This window comes from Ochotona curzoniae, unplaced genomic scaffold (genome assembly GCF_017591425.1).
Source record: "Ochotona curzoniae isolate NIBS_2020 unplaced genomic scaffold, NIBS_Ocur_1.0 contig_883, whole genome shotgun sequence".
Lineage (NCBI taxonomy): Eukaryota > Metazoa > Chordata > Mammalia > Lagomorpha > Ochotonidae > Ochotona > Ochotona curzoniae.
This window is the reverse complement of record NW_024466599.1, coordinates 35,576,546-35,597,204: the sequence shown is the minus strand read 5'-3', so window position 1 is coordinate 35,597,204 and position 20,659 is coordinate 35,576,546. Positions and strand designations below refer to the sequence as shown.

Below are 20,659 nucleotides of genomic sequence, written 5' to 3'. Positions count from 1 at the left end.
ATGTCCCTTGGATGCTCGTGGCACACGGGTGAAGTACAGATGTGGCTTGGGTCTTTGCCCGCCAGCTGGGGATGGGTCACTTGTGCCTGTGACCCACAGCCTGGGTCACTGCAAGGAGGAAACACGACACATTCTGAGATGTGCTGCCCAGGGTTAACACTGTCTGGTCTGGGGACGTTGTGCTGCAGGTTCTCGATTCAGAGCCTGGGAGGGACCTGGGACTCTGCATGATGGCCAGGTGGTAGTAGTGATGCAGTGCAGGGGGATATGACGGGCATGGTGCATCGTGAAGGTGGAGAGGGGCAGGGTGTGCCCGTGTCCAGCTGGTGATGTGAGGCCTGGGTCTTGGAGAGGAAGTTGAGGCAAGATGACATGCTTTCTTTCCTGCTCCTTGGGGGGAAGAAAAGAGATAAAATGGTGACTTGACATGGTTGGCGGAAGCTGGCCTGTGGTAACTTACTGTGGCAAGGAAGAGGTGCTCACAGGGAAACACCTGTGTCCTACAGGTGCAGGAGGTAAGGGCTCTGAGACGGTGCCTGTTGGGGGAGGAAGATGTTGGGAGGCAGCCAGGTGGCCTTCTGGTAATTGGACAGTCTTGGGTGCCTTGGTCCGAGGACCAGGCCCGGGGATGGCCCTCGTCTCCTGCCACTACTTCCCTGGCCCGTGGTCTGCAGGCAAGCCGGGCTCTGTTGCCAGTTTTGCTCTGGAAGACGTCTTTTTGGAAAGCAGGCCCCGTCTGCTTATTAGCACGGCAGCCTTTCCCTGAAGCCTTCTGCAGGGGCCAAGCCTGGCTCCCTCCACGGAGCGGGAGGCCCTGGCTCCGTCTGCTAATCGTCTGCTGTCTCCATCCCGAGCATTATTTTATTTTCGTATTATTCTTTTTCCAGCTAATATCCTGGCATTCCCAAAGACACCGGGTTTCATAATCTTCCTGGCGTTCCCAGGGAGCTGGGAAGCGGAGCACAAAGCCGCTATTATAGCGTGTTCCATCTGCCTCCCTCTCCTCGCCCCACACCCCTCGCTGCCGCCGCAGCCACCACCGCCGGCCCCCACCCAGTGACTCCCTCCCGACGCCACGGGCCTCTCTGGGAACTCTGGTGACGGCGGCTGGGGATGAGCTCACGGAATCCATCCTGTCGCCCTTGCCCTGGGCCTGCCCTTCGTGTGCGAGGATTTTTCCAAGGCCTGCCTCTTTGCTTGGCTCAGGATGTCCTGAAGGGTTTTCTGAGATGCCTGAGCCTTGTGTGTGTGTGTCGGGGAGAGATATGACTTTGTCTATACACACACTCACAGCCTGGGAGAATTTAAGGGCTGGAGGGAGCTTGCTCAACCTGTCTCCGGTGTTGTGGGAGACACTTGAAATGGATAGTGTGTGCACATGTGTAGTTTGAGAGTGCATGAGTGCAAGTGCATTTATGGCCTGAGTATGTATGAAGCAATGCATATGTATGTACATGTCATCTGAGTATGTGTGTGCACATGTGGCTATGAGTACACACAGTGGGGTGTGTGTGTGTGTGAGACTGTGTAGTCTGAGCACCTATACACATAGGTGTCATGGTTTTACTCAACTCCTCCAAGAGTGCAAGAATTATAGAAATTGGTTTTGCTATTTTCTCAGCCACGCCAGGCTATTAGTGTCACATGCATCTCATGATGTGTGGAGGTGGGTTCTGTGGTTGAGTTGCTGGGACTGCTCTTGTCTTAAGCGAGACATACATGGCCATGTAAACTTAACACTTAGAGCAATCTAAGAACATTGAGCTTCCTTCTGCTCAGATGGGCCTCATTTTTAGAACTATCCTGGCCAGTGGCTGGCTATCAGGCTGGACAGTGCAGCTCCAGAATAGTCTCTTTACTGCTTCTAGAAAGTTCTCTTGGGCAGTGCTGCTCTGAAGCAATCACCTGAGTACCTCATATGACTGCAGGAGATGCTGGGAGCAGAGAAGAACCTCACCAGCTGCTGGGCCCGAGACAGTGGATCCACTCTGCTCCTCTGGCTGCTTTCCTTCTCTTATGGGATTGGGGCTGGGGTGTTTCTCCTCCAGAGTGGGGCCCTCAGGAGGAAGGATTTGATGTGCATAGCTGGCTAGAGCCCTGGGCCACCTCCCATCACCAGGCAGCCTCGTCTCAACCCTAGGAAGCCTGTAGTTGATTGGCGGAGGTGTGCGTCTCCAGCCACAGGCCATGGGACCCAGCAGAGACAGGCGTTGGCTGCAGGGATGGCCAGTTGGGAGTCAACAGTACTGGGGAAAGGGGTCAGAGAGAAGCTGGTGCCAGGCGGCAGTGATTTGGGATTTGAGCTGGCTGAGAAGGAGGTCGGGTGTGGGTGGGAAGGGAAGGGAAGGGCCTGGATGAAGCCTTGCTGTGTGGCTGTGTGCAGGATACTCGGGCATGAGTCCCGGAGCTGGCACTTTGAGCAAGGGCAACGCCTGGGAGGTGTGAGGAGTTTGCCTCGTTAGTGCCCAGAGCAGGGGCTGGACCTGGGCCATTGAAAGGGAGTGTCATGTGTCCCTAGACTGTTGAATGGACAAACCAAGCACCTGCTATGTGCTGGGCATTGTGGACCAGCTTGAGGCTGGCTCCCCTTGCCCAGTGGGGGCCTCCTGGCTGTTGTTGCTCGCTCATATACAAGGACAGCTTAGGGAAGCCCTCTCACCGGGAGCACCCTGGCTTCATGTTGTTTTGGATGCTGAAGTTTGGGACTTCCGTGTACCTTAGTCAAATGTCAGCACACCAGGGATGTGTGTCCTTGAGCATTTATGAGGGAGGTTGATGATTGGTCATGCTGGGAAAGCAGACCTGAGTAAGTAGGACCATGCCAGGCAAATCAGGATGCAGCACTGAACTGACCCCCTGGCGCTGTGGCGTGGGGTCAGACCTGCTTGAGCCATCTCTGCAGCCTCGGCCTGTGGAAACCCTGGAGGGACACAGGCCCACATGCCTGCCTGCGCCAGCCCACACGTGGCACTGGGAATTCTCCAGGTTTCCTGATTCCACTCTCCAGCTCCCTGGGGGCCAGCTAGTCATTTTTGCAAGGAGTTTAGCAGCCGCTTCCAAGGCCTGGCTCCAGCTGTCAATTAAACAGGGTTGCACCCTCGCCTGCTATTCTGCTTAACATCGCAGCCGGCCCTGAATTCGGGAGGGAGGTCTGGGAATTTCTGCATTCCCTCCTCTCTTTTAAAGGGTTCTCCTCTTTCTGTCTGGCCCACTGGTTTGTGTAGGGTTTCTTTGCAAGGTGAAGCCAGGGCAGTTAGAAGCGTGAAGGGGACCCTGTGCTCCCCACACCTCTGAACTCCCTCTCCCCCACGGCAGCTCCAGAGACCTGCTCAGGTGTCTTGGAAGAGCCTGGGGAGCGGGGTGGGCAAGGACATTCCCTTTCTGCTGACTCTGTGTAACCCTAGAGAAGATTTTCATCACCCTGTGATCTAACTTTCTCATTGTGACAGGGATGAGAAGGATATAGCTCAAAACCACGAAAGCTTCCTCTTTAAGGAGAGCAGGGGTAAGCAAATCTGACCCCCACCCATATTTTGTAAATCAAGCTTTATTGGCACATTGCCAATGCTCATTCATCTGTGTTGTCTCTGGCTGCTTCTTGGCTGTGACGGCAGCTGTGTAGTTGCAAGGGAGACCGTATGGCCCATAAAGTGTTTACTGTGTGGTCCATGATAGGCATAATTTGTTCAGCTCTGATCCAAGGCATGGATGATCAGGGTTCAAAAAAATTTTTGGAAAAATGGAATTGAAACAATAAGAGTTTTCAGTGGATGTTCTGAAGGCCTCTCCTGTTAACTCTGCCTTGAAGACCTATGAGCTCGTTTAATGCCCCTTGTGGCACTAGGATCGGGTCTAGTGTGCAGCTACACTAACAGGTAGAGAGGACCAGTAGTAACTGAGGAGTCATGAGCCTTGCAGGCGATAGGCAGGTGGTGTGGAGTCTAAGGTACCCTGTGTTGGGTTGTCAGGTTGTTCCTTGATGGGCCAGCAATGCTGATGTTCGAGAGAGAAGACAGTGAGGGCCTGGATGGACACCCCAGGGCTGGGGTGAACCCCCAGGGCTGGATGGATACCCCTGGGCTGGGTGGACACCCCAGGGCTGTGTCAGTCCGTGTGTTATAACCAGTTCCCCAGAAAAAGCAAAGCAAATGAAAACAGCACCAACCCTGGTTGGTAGCATGTGTTGATCTCCCTGGTGAAAGTCAATACCCTTGCCATGGCCAATGTCAAGTGAATAGCATCACGACACTGCACAGGGAGCTGCAGAGGGCTGTGTGGTGGCACGCTGGTCCGTGGTACTTTATACCACAGGGTTGTGAGGTGTAGGTGACCTCAAAAGCACAGGTAGTGGTGAGCCGTGGGAAAAGAAATAGGTTGAGCATGAGCATTCACCACCTTTGTATTTTGGCAGCGACTCTGTGAGTTTGTATGATTTACTTCCCCCTCATGGCTGGGTCTAGCAACTGGCTGGCAAATCCTGGGGAGATTTTGCCTGCTTCCCTGAGCCAGGTGAGCTGGCTCTAGCACCTGCTGCTTTGGGGGCTCCCTGGTCGTATCTGTATGGAATAGGGTGAGGGCTGTGGTCCCATAGCCCTCTGCACCAGGCATCCTGGAGGGCAGGGCACCATCACTAAGGGGAATTCATGTGTGGTGCATGAGGAGTTTCCAGCTCAGTCTTGACTTAGTTCGGAGGATGGAGAATGTCCTTGTTGCCCTGTGTCTCTCCAGAATCTTTTCACCTCTCCTTGTGGAGGTCTTTGCACATCAGCTGTCAGCAGGCTCAGGTGGTTTGACTTCTGGCTCCGGGCCCTCGCCTGTGGTGGGGAGCCTTGTGGGATCTCAGAGACTGAGCATTGCTCAAGCTCCTCCAGGGAGCTGTGGCCTACAGCTGGGCAGTAGTGGGTTGGAGGGGGCCCAGTCCCCTGGGCAGGCAGTGGGATCCCTTACACAGCCAGCCCCCGGGATGGGGTGCATGGCCACAGCTCGTGTGGCTGCCAGGCTCAGCCTGGGAGCTGTATGAGCTATGGAGGCAGGAATGCAATTGTGGGAAACTCAATGCCCTGGGCCTGGCCTGGGGCTGGGCAGCAGAGAGAGAGAGAGTGTGTGTGTGTGTGCATGCATGTGATGGGGGACAGGGGAAGGGGGAGCAGCCTCCCTGCTGTTCTGGCATTGCCCTGGGCTCCAGCACTGCTGCTCTCCTTGCCTGACACCCTCCCTCAATCCTTCCTTCAGGAAGCTTTCCTGGACAGGACCTTCCAAACCCTTTGGTTGGCTTCACTTCCAGAGGGCACCTCCCTGGGGTGTGAGTCCCTGTGATAGGGTTTTTTCCTCTGTGGTATCAGCCTCACACCCTGTGTTTCCCAAAGGAGGTGGCTGCTGTGTCTGATGCACCCTCTCCTGTCCCTTACGTTGGGTCCCTGGGCCTGTGTGCCATGCATGTGGCATAGGACAAGGCCATGCTGGTCATGCGTGGCTTGTGAGGGGTCTTCATGAGGTGCCTATTGGGTGCTGCTGGTCGGGCTGGGTGTTGGTGATAAAGGAGTGTGTGCCAAGGCCCTGTGGCAGATGGATGATGATGAACTCAAGACATTTAAAGAAGGCCAGAGGGAGGACAGTAAGGGGGACGAGAGTCCTGTGTATGTGAGCCTGCAGAGGCGAGGCAGGTAAGCTGATGTCACTAGAGCTGGCACTGAGTTCCAGGTAGCTGCAAAGGGCAGCTGCATAATTTCCTTCTGGTACCATAACTCAGTGGGGGTGCAGTGCTACTGGGATTCTGTGGATTGAGGCCAGGGATGCTTGTCAGCATCCCACAATGCCTGGAGCAGCTCCCATGACAGAACACCCTCTGAGCTGCAGCCGTGATATGCTCCTGTGCAGACTCTCCGGGTGTGTGCTGTGAGATGCTGCCAGGCAGTGTCTGTCCCTCCATGGTAGTGTGGAGTGCTGTGTGTTGAGTGCTGTATGGCTGAAATGCAGCGTGCTGCAGGGAAGAGACCATCCTTTTCCCTGTTGGGTCCTCTCAGTGCTGTTCCTTGCTCAGGTGGCACTCTGCCCCCAAGCATCTACCATGACCAGGTTTGTGTCTCCAGGGTGGTGTGGTGGACGACAGGAGTGAGGATTCCATGTCAGTGTCCACACTGAGCTTCGGCGTGAACAGACCCACTATTTCCTGCATCTTTGACTGTAAGTGATGCTTGGGACCCTTAGTGGGGGTGTGGATTTATACTTCTGCTTCTGCCTGTATTGGGTTCTGTAAACAGACATATTTGTGGAGGCCTTGGAGGATGGAGGCTTGTGTGTTTTGGTGTATCCGTGCCTCTCTGCATGTATGTTGATGTGCAACATGGACACAGGTTCTGGCCTGAGCTTGGACCTCCAGGGCTCTGACTGCCCTGTGGTTGCCCCATTGGGCATTTGACCTGTTCTCCCTGCCCCCCTCAGCTCTAGCCTGGCCGATGGATACATTGTGCCCATATCTGCCTGTGAATGGTGGTCTGTCTCCTAACCTGCTCCCTCACCCCCCAGAGACTCATCCCAGCCTGGTGGCCCAAGTCACTTCTGCCATTCTGTCTGCTGCCCTCACCAGGGACAGACCTCCTCTCCCCTCTAGTGCCAGCTCTTAGTCACCCAGCCCCTTACTCTGGCATCTGTGTTTCTCCCTCGGTGAAGATGGAAACCGCTATCATCTACGCTGCTACATGTACCAGGCCCGGGACCTGCCTGCGATGGACAAGGACTCATTTTCTGGTAGGTGGAATGGTTGGGGGAGCACCAGGGACAGAGGGCTGAGAATGGAGACACGTGGAGCACAGGAGGCAGGGCCTGAGACTGCCCCTTGTGGGTCCTGGGTCAACCTGATGCTCAGCAGGTGCCACAGCCTCTTGTTCAAGGCCTGGTTAGTTCCCCTGCGGGGTTCTGCATGGTTGGCCACCCTTGCTTCTTGAGACTCCTCTCTGGCTGTGGCTTCCAGCCTGTCACTCTGTCCTGGATCCTCTTCCTCCCCCTGCTGCATCGCAGATTGCAGCTGATCAATGCATCCACTCTGTCCAAATCTGACTCCTGGCCACCCTACCCTCCTACCTTCTCTTGCATCTGCTGCTTTGATCCTGGGACCAGCAGCCGACTTTGACCTCGTCCTGTGGATACTGCTTCTGAAATCTCTCCCTGCCCTGTTCACTCCTCTTTGGTCTCCCCTCGCCTCTCCCCTTCTTATCTAGGCCTCTTGTTCCTTCCCTGCTATCTTCCACTCTACCCCAGCACACCCCAGCAACCTTGCTTCCTGCTTTCACAAGTTGATGCTGACAAATCAGCTCTGGCTCCTCAGAAGGCTGATCATGATGGACCCTGTCTGTTTCACTTTTCACTTGCTCTGCTCCCTCTGCCAGCTCCATGCCCCTGGTTTTTTTTTTTTTTTTGCTTGTTTGCCAAGCTCTTCCATGTGCCTGATCTTCAAGCTGACTGTTCTCTGCCTAGAAGGCATTCCCCTTTGATAGCCCAGAGAACTCCTTGTTCTCCTCCAGGACCCTGCTTAGATGCCTTGTGCTTTTACTGTGAGCCAAGTTGGTGGTTCCTTTCTCAGTCCTTGACCATCACCTGGTTCACTGCCCTCACACCTGTTGCTCAGACTGGACTGATCCATCTGCCAGCATCTTCCCATATTGATCATGAGTTCCCATGGGCATGGGTCTTTGGATCTGGAAGCACCTGGGATCTGAGTTGTAAACACCCCCAAGTGTCACGGTGGGCTCAGGTACTTGCTGACAGTCTTTCCTGTCACTCAGACAGCAGCCCTATCTCACAGGAGGTAGAATGGAGACAGATGGATGGGTTCAATTGTCAGAGTGAGGGTAGCCAAGGTATGGCCCAAGGCAGGGGTCTGTCATTTGGCTGAACAGGACTCAGTTCTTAGAGAGCAATTTCTATCCATCTGCCTGTCTGCTGCCTTGCCAGCTGTCTTGCTCCATGATGAGGCCCATGTCCTCCCTCTTAGCAGCTGTAGGTCCCAGGTTCCTTGCTCCCATCATGCACTCATCCCCCATCCCCATGCAGCCAGGCTCATGGTGCAAGCAGTAGTTTCTCATTTGGGCTTTGGGGCCAGGGTGCTGAGACCATCTCAAATGCCTGCGCAGAAGCCAGCAAGCTAGACAGGGGTAGACAGATGCTGTGCAGTGACAGCTTCCTGGGAAACTGAAGTCAGAACTTAGAGAAAAAAAGAAATGGGCCAGCTTCACAGCCTTCCTTCTTCTCCCTTCTTGTGAAGGTATGAGAGGTGAAGGTGCAAGCAGCAGGTTCATGCAGAGCACGTAACCCTGACGGGGCCCAGACCTCTTGTCCATGTGGAAGGAACTCTGCAAGGGGAGCACCAAGAGGAATCCGTGTTCACATTGAGGGTCGACCACTGGAGGGTTAGCCTGGCACTGGCCTGTGGGCCACATCACTCTTTCCAACCTGGCTCCACCCCTCCCCCAGAGAAACCTCCCCTGAGCTTTGAGAGTGCTGCCTCGGGCTTCCTCAGAGGCGCTGTTTTCCCAATGAAAGGGCTGATTGAGCAGCTGCTGCAAAGGAAAACAGCAGCCCACACGGGGAACCTGTAAAACCCAGAGTGTTTATTTTCACTCCCAATCCTAAACCAAAGCAATTTCTCCCTGGGAACTGACCTGGGGTGGCTGGCAGCCGGAGGCTGTGCAGGGCCACCGGCTGGCCTTTCTCAGAGGAAACTCATGTGTGACTTGGAATGTCTAGACCGGGAGGGTCGAGCACAGTGTGTTGCTGGTGGCATCTTTTAGCTGCTGGCTGCCTCAGGACAGGAGCAGACCCAGGCTCTCCTTAACCACCAGGCTCTGCTGCTGCCTGCTTGCCCTCCTCCACCCCCGCCTGCTGCTTGGCAGGCCTTGGGGCTACCCTGAGGTCAGGGTGTGTCTGCTGCTTGTCCCTGGCTGAGGATTCCAGTGGAGAGATGAGAGCAGCACCTGTTAACACAGAACTTGGAGAGGAAGATGCTTGCGGAGATGCCACAGGGTGGGTACCCTGAGATTTGCACGAGAGCAGCATCAGTCCCCTGAACCAGTGGGAGTGTATTCATGGCAGGTGCCTGTGTGGGTGTGAACAAGGTTCCCTGCCGCCCCCTGCACCCACTCCCCAGCAACCGATGAAGCATTACATATGGAAGACGATGCTTCACACAGCTGGCTTCTCTGTGATGCTGGGCTGAGACCGCCCCTGCCTTGTCAGCATCTGCAGCATGTACTGGCTTTGCTCACGGCTGGGAAGCTGGGCTGGAGAGGATGTGGCACCCAGGAGGTGGTCCCCACCACATCTGCCTCCCTTCAGCCACCCCTTTGGTTGGAATGTGTAGTGTCACACTCCTGAATAGCAGCACACATCACTCCTCATTGATTGCTCTTATTCAAAGAGAAAGGGTAGGGGTGGAGGAAGTGGGGGTAGGAGAGTTGGCAGCTGTTTGCTTTGCCCCTCCACATCTGAAACTGCTGTGTGCATGGAGGAGCAGAGTTGTCCCTGCTCCCTGCCCCTGCCCTCTCCCCCATGGAGGACCCTCCCATACTTCTGTCATGAGGTTGCTGTGTTCCTGGGAGGGAGCCTGACTTGACTGACTTAGCACATGAGCGATGCTAGACAGCCAGGTGCTGCCTTACTTGTTTGTGATGGGTGGGTGAGTTGGGGCATCAGGAAAGCAGAAGGGTCTCTGCTTGCTTTGCTGGGGCATCAATGCCATGTGCCAGTTGGGTGTTCCTAGGGTGTTCCTGATAGATCGACTGGACTGCAGTGTGTCTGATGAGCTGTGGTGGACCCAGGCACTGGTGCTTTCACTGGGCACCCAGGCTGGGCTGCGTCCTGGTGATATTGGAGAACTCTGGCTTTGGGGTTCTGGTGCCATCTCTGGGCTCAGGTGATGCAGCTTCCCTCCCCTGCTGTTTTTAAGCAGAGCCTTTTGTTAAGGTTGGTGCTGGCCTTGGGCCTTCCATGTGGGAGCTTAAGAGGGTATTTTCCGGCATGCACTAGGGGTGTGTGAAATAGTTTACTTACAAGGGGTTCCTGAGCTGGGGAGGCCAAGAAGCGCCTCACTGTTGGGGGTTCACAGTGCAGGGAGCGTTCTAGTGGGGCAGTGGCGGTATGAGGCCTGGATGGGTAGGAGTCTGTTTAACCTGCTCAAGCAGCTCCCCAGACAGAGTGCCTGCCTTGTGAACACAATTCTGGGGAATGTTGACCTGCAGGACGCAGTCCAAGCTGCTTCCTCTATGTGGATGCAAGACATTTGTGATTGGTCCCTTGGCCACCTGTCCACTCCTCCACCAGAATAAGGATTTGCTGTTCTCTCCTTGGGGTCCCAGCCTGTGAACATGGGTCCCTGGCAGGCTCTCTCTGCCTGGATTTGTCCAAACTGTCACTTGCTAAGAGTCCCAGGAGGCTAGCAGGTTGCAGTCAGGCATGCCTCATGCTCAGCACCTGTGTGCTCCACCAGTAAGGCACACCTTCCCTGTTGCTTGACTCCCACTTTCTCCCAGTTGCTGTGGTCCCTAGAGCTTGTTTGGGGTCTCATGATTCTTCTTGTTCTGGCACCCTGCTGCTCTATCCAGGCTAGCTGCTCTGCCACTGTCTTTTCAGTGACTTCTGATGCTCAGGGAGGACCACAGCAAGCATTTTTGTATGCGCGGCAGTTGAGTTCACTTGGGTGATGCTCAGCCACATAGGTGATAGGGCTGCGATGGGGTGTGTGTCTCTCAGGGCGGGCAGCCCCGGTGGCTTTTCAGCAGAGTTGCCGAATTGCTCCTGGCTGTGAAGGACACTCCCCTCTTTTCAACTTTTGCCAGTACCGCATTTTATGATTTTAAGTGACTTAAGTGATTTAAGTTCTTTATGGGGGAAAAATATTGCCCCAGTTTAGTTTGAATTTGGATATCCTGGATGGCTGGAGCTCCTCCCCAGCCTCTCTTACTTGCTAGTGAGGACGGCAGGAGGAACAGGCCCTGGTCTAGGCATCTGGGGGTTTAGTCCTGGGCCTGTGAGTTAGTCTTCTGATAAATGTGGTGACATTGACTGGCCTGGGGACCCCTCTGGGAGAGCCTGCTCCAGTATGAATATACAGGTCCCTCCCTGGAGTTCTAGGGGCTTGGCTCTGGCAACTGCTGGAGTAGCCTGCTGGGCTCTTGTGCCCACTTCCTTATTCTGTCTCATCAGTTGGGGTCCTGGGGGACTTTGTATTCAGACCTTCTTTCCCTTGTTCCGGGGTGCTTGGCTTGACTTGGTGATGGTTGAGTTGTCTGTGCATCCGTCCATCTGGCTTTCCTGAATCTGACCACCTTGCTTGTAACAAATGCCCCTGCACCTCCTTTTGGTTTCTGGGAGGGGCTGGCCCTGTGGGGGAGAGGCCAGGCCCCAGCACACAGTAGCCCAGTGTCTGAGGCCTGGGGCCTCCAGGCCTGCTCTTTACAATGCCTTTGTTGTGTGTTTTCCTCCCGGGGGGCGGGGGTGGGTGTGCGGGTCTGGGTGAGTTTGTTGAGACCCTCCCCTACTCCCACCCCCTGCCTGGCCTGGGCTGAGCTCATTGCCTGAGCTGGGGCTGGGGGTGGGGGTGCTGCTGAAAGGGCCGGGCTGCTTGGGGGCTGGGGGTGGGGGTGCTGCCAACACCAATACAGTGTGCATGGCGCGACAATGCGCAATTGTGATCTCTGTGTAAATGCGGTCGGGCTGGGGCCCGCACGCTTATAAAAATAAAGCGTGGGGAAGCACAGGGGGCGGGAACAAAAGGGGCTTTCTCACGGCGTTCTAATATGGTTTTATTTATCGGAACGCGCCCTCCTTCCCTTACTGGAACTGGGAGAGGTTCTCTGCCGAACTTGGAGCTGATGGTATCACAGCCAGACGGTTTCATTACACGCACAGACGCCGCCGGGCCCTGCCAGGGGCAGGAGGCAGAAGGATCGTGGCCAGCCCTGCCAGGGAACCCAGAGCTCTGTGCCAGGGAGGCTCCTGCCAGGTGGAGGAGGCAAGATATGCTGGGCATCTCTCCACCACCATTCCTGCAGCCCTCTTCTCCCAGAAGCAGGTTCAGACCAGCCTCCTGCAGGAAGCCCTCCAGGATTGTCCCCACTGGGTCTTGCTTCTCTGATTGTCCAGGCTGGTGGCTGCTTCCTAATAGTTAAGCCCAGTGTTGTTCAGCCTGTATCTGCCCAGTAGCTTCTACCCTTAATGTAGGTGACCCTCTCTCTTAAAACCAGTTCTTTGGGGGCAATAGCCACCCTCTTGGACCTTGTTTCTTTCATCCCTTTAGGGCAGTCCTGCTAGTGCCCACCCACATTTCCTACCTGTTCCTAAGTCACACCCTTCAGCCCTTCTGTACCTTCCAATCAGTGGCTGTAGCATGTCCCTTGGTCTCCTTGTGGCCATCAGTCTGTCCTGTCCCGTCTCTCCCCACTGCAGCCCCCAGAGCTTGGTTTGGACATCCCCATCACTTTCTTTGGCCAGTGAGCCAGAGGTGGTTACCTCTCAGGTCACATGAGGTATTAATGGCAGTGCTTGGCCTGGGCAGTGAGTTCAGCGGGTTTAGGGCAGGTGCAGGAAGGAGCAGGCTGCCAAGGGCACAGACTCGGCTCTCCCACACATCCAGCACCTGGTTGCCAGCCTCTGCCTGCCTGTCCAAGTGCCCTTCTCATCTGGCACTCTGAGTCTCATGAAGTGATGACAAGGCGGCTCCTGGCTGTATGACTAAGTCCTGTTTGGAGGGTACCTTTCCCCCAAGCCCTCAGCTCCTCTCCCTGCATTGATTTCTCTTGTGTGGCCTCCAAAGGCAGCCATGAATCAACCTTGGAGTGTGTTGGAAGGCACATCCTCAGGCCAAATTGGCATCTTTCTGAGGACCCAGCAGTCTGCCTGTGCCTCCAGGTGCTTCCACATGCTCACTTCCAAGAACCACTTCCTAGACTCTCACCTTTGGGACTTGGTACAGAGAGGGACTTGTGGTTGGCCTGGCGGACTGGGAAGGACTTTGGTGGCAGAAGGGAATTGCCAGGGCCTTAGATACCTTGCAATCCCCGCTGCTGAATAACTTCTGGGGCCAGGTGCTCTCACTAACAACCCACTTCTAGCTCAACCCTCACTATCTCTAATCAAGCTCTTGCAGGAGCCTCTAACTGGCATCTCAACTCCTCCAATCTGTGCTCCATGATGGCATCCTGTCATTGCTTGCCCCAGGAGCAAGTATTTCCCCAACATTCTTTGTTGCACTGTATGGTTATTCTTCAAGGCTCTGATCCAAATTGTCATTCTGCGTTTGGGAATTTTCCATTTCCACTCAAATTGGAGTTTCAGTGCCGAACACCCAGCTTTTAGCCTGACATGCCATTGGCACCTAATAATTGTTTATTGGGTGGATCATGCAGGTGCTCACTTTGTCCAGGTTGGAGCAGGAAGCTCTGTGCATCTCATGCTCATTGTTATGACCAGGTGCCCAGTTCTCCTCGCAGATGGGTGGGGAGAGACCCCTGGGACCAAGGGATCCTGAGAGTTGTTGTTGCGACCCTGAGTATCTGCGCAGGTGATACTCACCGTCCAATGCTGTATCCTGTCTCTCTCCCTTGCCCTGGTCCGAACAGATCCCTATGCTATCGTCTCCTTCCTGCACCAAAGCCAGAAGACAGTGGTGGCCAAGAACACCTTGAACCCCACTTGGGACCAGACACTCATCTTCTATGAGATCGAGATCTTTGGTGAGCCGGCCAGCATCACTGAGCAGCCGCCCAGCATCGTAGTGGAGCTGTACGACCATGACACCTATGTGAGTCAGAGGCTTCCTCTGCCCTCCTCTGCCCCAGGGGAGAGATGGCCCTGAAGGTGGAAGTTTGGGTCTCCGTGGATTCTTGGCTCCTGATATTCCCCAAGTCCAGAGCTGGTAGCTTTTCCATGGGCTCAAACACTTGGGCATTTCTAGCTTCTCCAGGCCATTAGCAGGGAGCTGGATCAGAAGTGAAGCAGACAGAACTCATACCAATGCTCATATGGGATGCCAGCACTGCAGGCAGAAGCTTAACTGGCCATGCCACAGTGCTGTCCCCTTAGTTTAATTGCACTGACTTGTGGGTTTAAATAGGCACCAGTGGCCAGTGCTCTTGCATTGGATAGCACAACTGTGCAAGGTTCTTGGAGGGAGACAATGCCATGGCCATAAGGTCGGGGAGGATGTTAGAGAAATGTAGAATTGGGGTGCTGAGGTGTTCCTAGATGGCAGAGTGGTGAGGGAGGGACTGTAAGGAGAGAAGGCAGTCTGGGAAGGAAGAAAAAGAAATGTGAGACTGGGATTAAGAGATTGATGGGGTCATAGTGGTGTTTGGACAAGAGAAGGTTGGGTTGTAGTGGAGTGTGGTGGCGTCAGTCTCCTGGGCACAATGGCAGAGAGGCCTGGCCTGGGGGAGGGGATGAGAGGGCAGGAGGCAGGATTTGGAAGATGTCTTGGGGCAAGCTGCTATGGCTGGATATCAGGATATCAGGTGCCATCACCTGAAAGGGTGAGGTGCCCTGAGAGAGGGAGCTACCCAGCGGGTAGGGGAGGATGATGCCATTTTTGATGGGAACCAGTGACAGTAGACCACACAGCTCTGGGCTGGGAGTTCTCCTGGGTGTTCTCTGAGGAAAGGCTGGTGCCACAGGCGATGAGGTTGCTTTGGGATGTTTGGAGAAGAGCCTGGGGCCTGACATCTCTGCAGGTGTTGGGTTAAGGGGACTGAGCAGAAGCAGCAGATGTGAATAGGGCTGCAAAGCATGCTGGGAGGCTCCCCAAGCTGTGCCATAGCTGTGTGTGGGTATGCCAGTCATGGAAACTATTTCTGGAAACAATTTTCAAACTTTGCCTCCTTCTTCTCATCCCGCTATCACCCCCAGGCCAGGCTGGTCCTGTCAGGACACAGGTGCTCTCCAATGATAGCTTTTAACCATCTCTTCTTTCAAAAATGCACTGACCCTGTCAGTCAGCTGCAGGCCAGAGCCCAGGGATGATCACAGGGGAGAGGAACTGTAGCCTCTTCTGGGTGGCTCAGCAGGCTTCAGGGTCCTGGGCAAGGCAGGGGGTGTGTATGCTGCAAGCCCACACCTCTTGGTAAATAATTGTCACCCTTCTCTCCTGCTGTCCCACCTGCCATCCTTGACCAGCCTCAGTCCTCTCTGGACTTGGCAGCTCAAGGGGTGACACTTGACCCATAGAAGCTCATGGAACCCTCCCGGGGCTATTGCTGCTGCCCACTCTAAGTGTTTAGGGTGTAGACTGTCTTCTACTGATGACATAGATGACCCTGCAGGAGCTGGTGGTCATTCTAGGATAGCCCCCTTCGGCAGCAGTGCTGCCCAGCTTCTGCTCAGTGTCTCCAGATGCTGGCCTTGGAGAGATGCTCAGATGCTGTCAGACTGTGAGGGGAGGTTCTGCGGGGCACCCCTGCCCTAGGGGAGGCGAGGCTGAGGTCTAGAGTGTGCAGGCAGGCAACGTCATAGAGGCCCATGTGGCAGGGCTGGGTTTGGGCAGCACGGTGACTGAGCCACACAAGGACGAGGGATGAAAGGAAGCTGAGGCGGGGAGTAGGGAGGGTTGGAGTGAGTATGGAGAGGGAGGGGTGCCCATGTATGGGGTGGACCTTTGGTATCAGCATGGAGCTAAGGAAGGTGCTTGGCTAAGAAATACAAGATGAAAGCATTTTCACAAGCTAGACTTAATGTGATGAGTGTGATCATGGTTAAGAAGGGATGGACATGAAGCCCCTATGTTGCTGAGGGTTTGGTTCTCTGGTCTTTAAAAGGCACGAAGCTGAATCCCATAAAAGCAGGGTGGACATGAATTAGACCTGCAGAAGGACTTCCCAAACACACTGGTAACACAAGTCCAGCCATGGTGGCCAGTGTCTGGCTGAGTCTCATGTGGTTCTGGTTTCCCTCTAAGGAGAGCAGGGCTCACTGTCCTACACAGGGGCTGCCCTGATTCTCAAGGCCCAGAGGTCCAGGGAAGCAGTTTTGTGGTCCCTAGGAGGCAACTCGGAGATCCCTGACTTCCTCTTCTCCATGCCTCGTCTAGGGTGCTGATGAGTTTATAGGCCGCTGCATCTGTCAGCCAAGTCTGGAGCGGACACCCCGGCTGGCCTGGTTCCCACTGCTGCGGGGTGGTCAGCCAGCCGGAGAGCTGCTGGCTTCCTTTGAACTCATCCAGAGAGAGAAGGTGAGGCTGGTCCCCCGCTACCACCAATGCCAGCCCTCCCTCACCACTCCACTGAGGCCCTTTCTGCCTGTCTTTTCTGCAGCCCTGATTAGGACATGACCCAACACATGATAGTATTGGGCTGTGTATCTGAGTGCCCTGCTCCCACTCCTGTTTCTTCTCCTGGGTCATCTCCTGATGTGAATTCTGGGAAGAAGACCTCTGTAGTCCGGCTGCAGGGGATAGGGAGTGTCGGGATGGGGAAGGGCAGTAACTCCATTCCCATGTGGACTCCAGCATGGCTCAGCTGTGGCCCTAGTCATGTCCCCACTGTGAAATCAGAAGCTTGGGTTAGAGTTTTGTCCCCACACTTGCTCTGGGTATGATGTAAACCCCAAATGTACACTGGATAGGATGGGGACTGCCCTGGGGGGATGAGTCTGGAGGGGCCACAGCCCTCAGCCTCCTTCCTGAAGGGTGGGCTCTGCATGCCTCTGTCTGTTGAAGAAATGGTTGCCAGGCTGGGGCTGAGATGAGGAGATGGGGACCTTGGGGACAGTCACATGATAATGGTGTTTTTCCTTCACCCCAGCCGGCCATCCACCACATTCCTGGTTTTGAGGTGAGTCTTGCTTTTGCTTTCCTGCTTCAGACTGACCACCCATTCTGGGGGGGTGTGGCCTAAGCCTGGATGTCCTCCAGTGCTGCTCCACTAGGGTTCAGGGCCCCTGATGTGGCCCCATGGCTGTTGGATCCCAGTGAACTGCTGGGGTCCCCTTGCAGCTAGTGACAGAGACCTTGAAGGTGTACCTGGCACCAGCTGGGGCTACGGGGCCTCCAGGGGTGTGTGTGTGTGTGTGTGTGTGTGTGTGTGTGTGTGTGTGACTTCCAGGAGTGGTCCCTTGGTCCTGCACTGAGGTCGTTTTCTCTCTCTATCTGTCCGAGGTTTCTCCCCTTCTTCCTTCTGCCTTTTTTCTCCTGGGATAACAGCAGAAAGGGGAGCCCTTTACCAGGGACCCAGGTCAATCAGACTCACTGTACTAATGCAGGCTAGATGCAGTGGCAGCTGTGGGATTCTCACATGCCCTTCCAAAGGAGCCCTTACAATTTCCAGATGATTTTCACCCTACAAGCCCTGCTTTGCCACTCCAAGCCACACACTCCTCCTCCTCCTTTTCTTCCCTCTTTCCTTCTGTTCTTTGCCCTACCCTAGCTGCAGTTCTCTGTTCTGAACAGTCCTGGGGGATTCCAGGTAGTTCTTTGATCGCCAAGTCCAAGTGCCCTGGCAGGTTCAGCAGGTCTAGGGCTACACCTGTTGTCTTCTTGGGGCTGCCTGGGTGCTAATCTGGGCTTAAGCTTTGGCTGTTCCTGCCCATCCCTCTGCATAGGGTTCCACTGCATTCTCCTTAGGGGCCACATGATGTGGGGAGGGAGGTATGGTTGGGAAGCAACCATCTTTGACTGGATGAGGTGGTGTCATCCACTGGCCCAGCCTAGTGCTCCTATTACTAATGCAGAACTTGTCTCTTTTTCTCCTCCATCTCCTGGATGTGGAATATCCCACGCATGGTGCAGGTGCCAGACAGCTCAAGGATCTTGGATGAGGTGAGCCAGAGCCTCGAGGTTGTCCCCCATGGCAGGAGTGGGTGAGTAGTAAATGAGTGAGGAAAGGCTGGCAACATGCAAACACACACTCCAGAACCTCCTAGATGCCTGGTGCTCCGTGGTCACTTATGCCATGTAGAGATCTGTCTGGATTCTCTTCCCATGCTCCCTGTGGAACCAGGGCTGCTGAAGCTGTGTCCTGGTGGTGGAGGAGGCCAGATGGACAGCAGTGCCCAGTCTTACCTGGTAGTGTCCCTGGTGGCTCATGTCCATGAATGCCAAAGCAATCAAGGAAGGCTTTCTGCTGGAGGCAGCCAGAAGTTGTAGCACTTAGGAAGAGGGTGGGCACACACCTTTGGTCCAAGGGCTGGCTTTGGGGACACATGGTGGGTTGGGGATTTATGGGGACTGGTGAAAGTTTGGGGTTGGTGTCTAGAGGAAGCAGGGACACTATCTTTGGGATGTGTGTGAGAAGCACACACTCTTACAGACTCTTGGACATCTGAGAGTAGGCTGGGGGCAGAGGCTGGGGGCAGAGGCTGGGGGCAGAGGCTGGGGAAAGGAACCAGAACTGGGGAGAGAGCAGCCACTTCATGCCATCAATCAGGGAATCCCCAGGCTGGGAGCAGACACCATTTGACATTTCTGGTGCGACTTGGACTAGCAGTGCAAGGTCAGGATGTGGGAGCCGCAGGCCCTGCACCCCTTACCTCACTTCCTGTAGCTCCCAGACTGAGGTGGGGTCCGCCAAGTGAGCTGGCTGTGATCGCGCCCGACAGGCCGCCTCCTGCTCCTGGCTGCGGTTGCAAAAGACTGCCGGTTTGGCCCTGAAGCCCAGGTCCTGTCCAGGGAGGCAGCACGGAGCCCTCGCTCTTGATTGAGAGTGCTCTGTGGCCAAAACCCACAGCCCTGAGCTGAAGAAGACCCAGCCCAAGGATGAGTTATTAAAAAGAAAAGGTCTCAGTTCTTAATAACTGGATTTGTCATATACAGCAGTGAGGGCTTGGGTTCTGAGAGCGGGGATCTGGCTGTGGTTGCGTTGTCAGGAAGCAGAGCCAAGCAGCAGCTTCTAGGCCAAGTGTCCTGTTGCAGGGCCAGCTGGGCCACAGGCTGAGGGCACACAGCGGTCAGCAGGGCCAGGGGACAGCAAGTTCTGGGGGTCTGCCAGGTGTACAGGCTGAGCTGAGCCAGCAGGTTCTCAGGGCCTGAGACCTAGTTGGGTGCTGCAGTGTCAACTGGCTTGGGGGGCAACATTTTGAGGATGATCTTGTGACCTTCCATGGTCTCTGTGGGACCTCAGGCCAACCCAGCCCTGGGGGCCATAACTCAGTCCACTGGAAGGGGACACTGGTGCCAAGATGTTAGGTCCCACTTGATTTTAAGAATGCCCTGGGAGTGGGTGGAGGCAGGTTAGTCCTGCTGCTGCTGCTGTTCCTGCAGGAAGCCTGACGCCTCAGTGGGATTTTCTGTCTTCGTTGCTGTGGCCAAGCCCCTGCCTGGTGTGCCTCCCTTTCAGCCCCTCCCAGGCTCCCAGCCTGATGTCTGGGAAGAGTGCAGCAGCCGCCTTGCAGGGCTTCAAAAGGGCGTTGCTGAGCGCTTAGCTCCTGCACCACTGGCTACGGGGCAGGGGTGGGAGGGAAGGAAGATCAGCAAGGAGGCTTCAGAGACTGTTGGTGATAATGGGGACCTGGACTAGTGTGGCCGCTGAGCCTTACAGCCTGGTTTAGGGGTGCTCTGACCTGTGGAGAGAGGCGTTCGGTCAGTGCAGTCAGGCACAGAAATGGCAGGGCGGGAGCCAGAGTGCCATGCACGATGACATGCTGTCAGGCTGGGGGTCTGCTGGCAGAGATGGCACTGAGCTGACTTTTAGAAGCAGAGATTGGCTTCAGAGAAAGGGTGGGTGGGGAATGCTAGGGAGTAATGCTAGGGGATCAGTTTGGTGGGTGACAAGATTCCCCTTTTATGTAGGCTCTGTGTCCAGCTGGAAGGTCCCTGTGAGGTTGTAAAGGGCAAGCAGAACATTGTCACATGTGATGGCATTGGCTGGGATATGGGTACGGGCAGAGGGAGGGCTTTCTCTGAGCTCTTTTGCTCATCTTCCCATCTGTGTGTCTTCTCTCTCTCTCTGCCTCTTCCTCACTCTCCCTCTGCGTGTCTTCCTCCTCTGTGTGCTCCTTGGCCCTGTCTCCCTCCTTCTCCCGCCTCTGCTGAGCCCTCCGTCTCTTTCTTTTCCTTTTTGTCTGGAGAACAAAGGCGGGCCGCGCTGCCAAGGGGAATGAGTTCAAAGAAACGGCAATTTTAGATTTCCTGAGAACTGGAGAGTGGTGTGTGCACGTGTCCGTGTGTGCATGCTGTGAGAACCACACACAGGCTCACACATGCACACACACACAGCAGAAGGGGTGTGAATGCCTCCCTCTTAAACTGGGGTCCTGGGCTCCATGGGCATGTGGTCCTGGCCATCTCAGGGAACATGGCTGGAGGAGTACCAGGGTCCTGCTTCCTCTCTCCTGCTGGGTTCTACAGCATGCCAGGGGCTGCCCTGTAAGGAGGCTGTTCTCACGTTGTCCACCCTTGCCTTCTGAGTCCCATCCCAGCCACAGACTTCAGGCTGTTACCCTGAGAGGTACCCAGGTACTCTCTCCTTTGCCCCCAGACCCGCTAGAAGGAAGAATTCGGTGTTTTGCAATCAGGAAAATGAACCCAGTGGTCCCCCCCTTCTTCCTCCCCCAAGGCTTTAATGTAAAACACTGTTTTTCCTGGGAAGTGTAATTAGAGCAACATGTTGTTCCTAACGAGCTGGGTGGGGCCAGTAGACAATGGAGCCCTCCCAGCCCGCCTGGCTGCCCCCTGCCTGGGACTCCC

General features: G+C 55.2%; 1 protein-coding gene across 14 annotated transcripts in view; it reads left to right on the top strand.

The window, feature by feature from the left end:
* DYSF (dysferlin) overlaps positions 1–20,659 on the top strand; it is a 175,226-nt gene that overhangs the window by 93,668 nt on the left and 60,899 nt on the right. For all 14 annotated transcript variants that reach the window (XM_040994027.1, XM_040994023.1, XM_040994025.1 and 11 more), the window contains 6 exons: positions 6,090–6,183; positions 6,670–6,747; positions 13,611–13,792; positions 16,070–16,210; positions 16,782–16,811; positions 17,765–17,794. In XM_040994027.1, the coding sequence (XP_040849961.1) occupies positions 6,090–6,183; positions 6,670–6,747; positions 13,611–13,792; positions 16,070–16,210; positions 16,782–16,811; positions 17,765–17,794 (555 nt within the window). The remainder of the gene's footprint in view (positions 1–6,089; positions 6,184–6,669; positions 6,748–13,610; positions 13,793–16,069; positions 16,211–16,781; positions 16,812–17,764; positions 17,795–20,659) is intronic.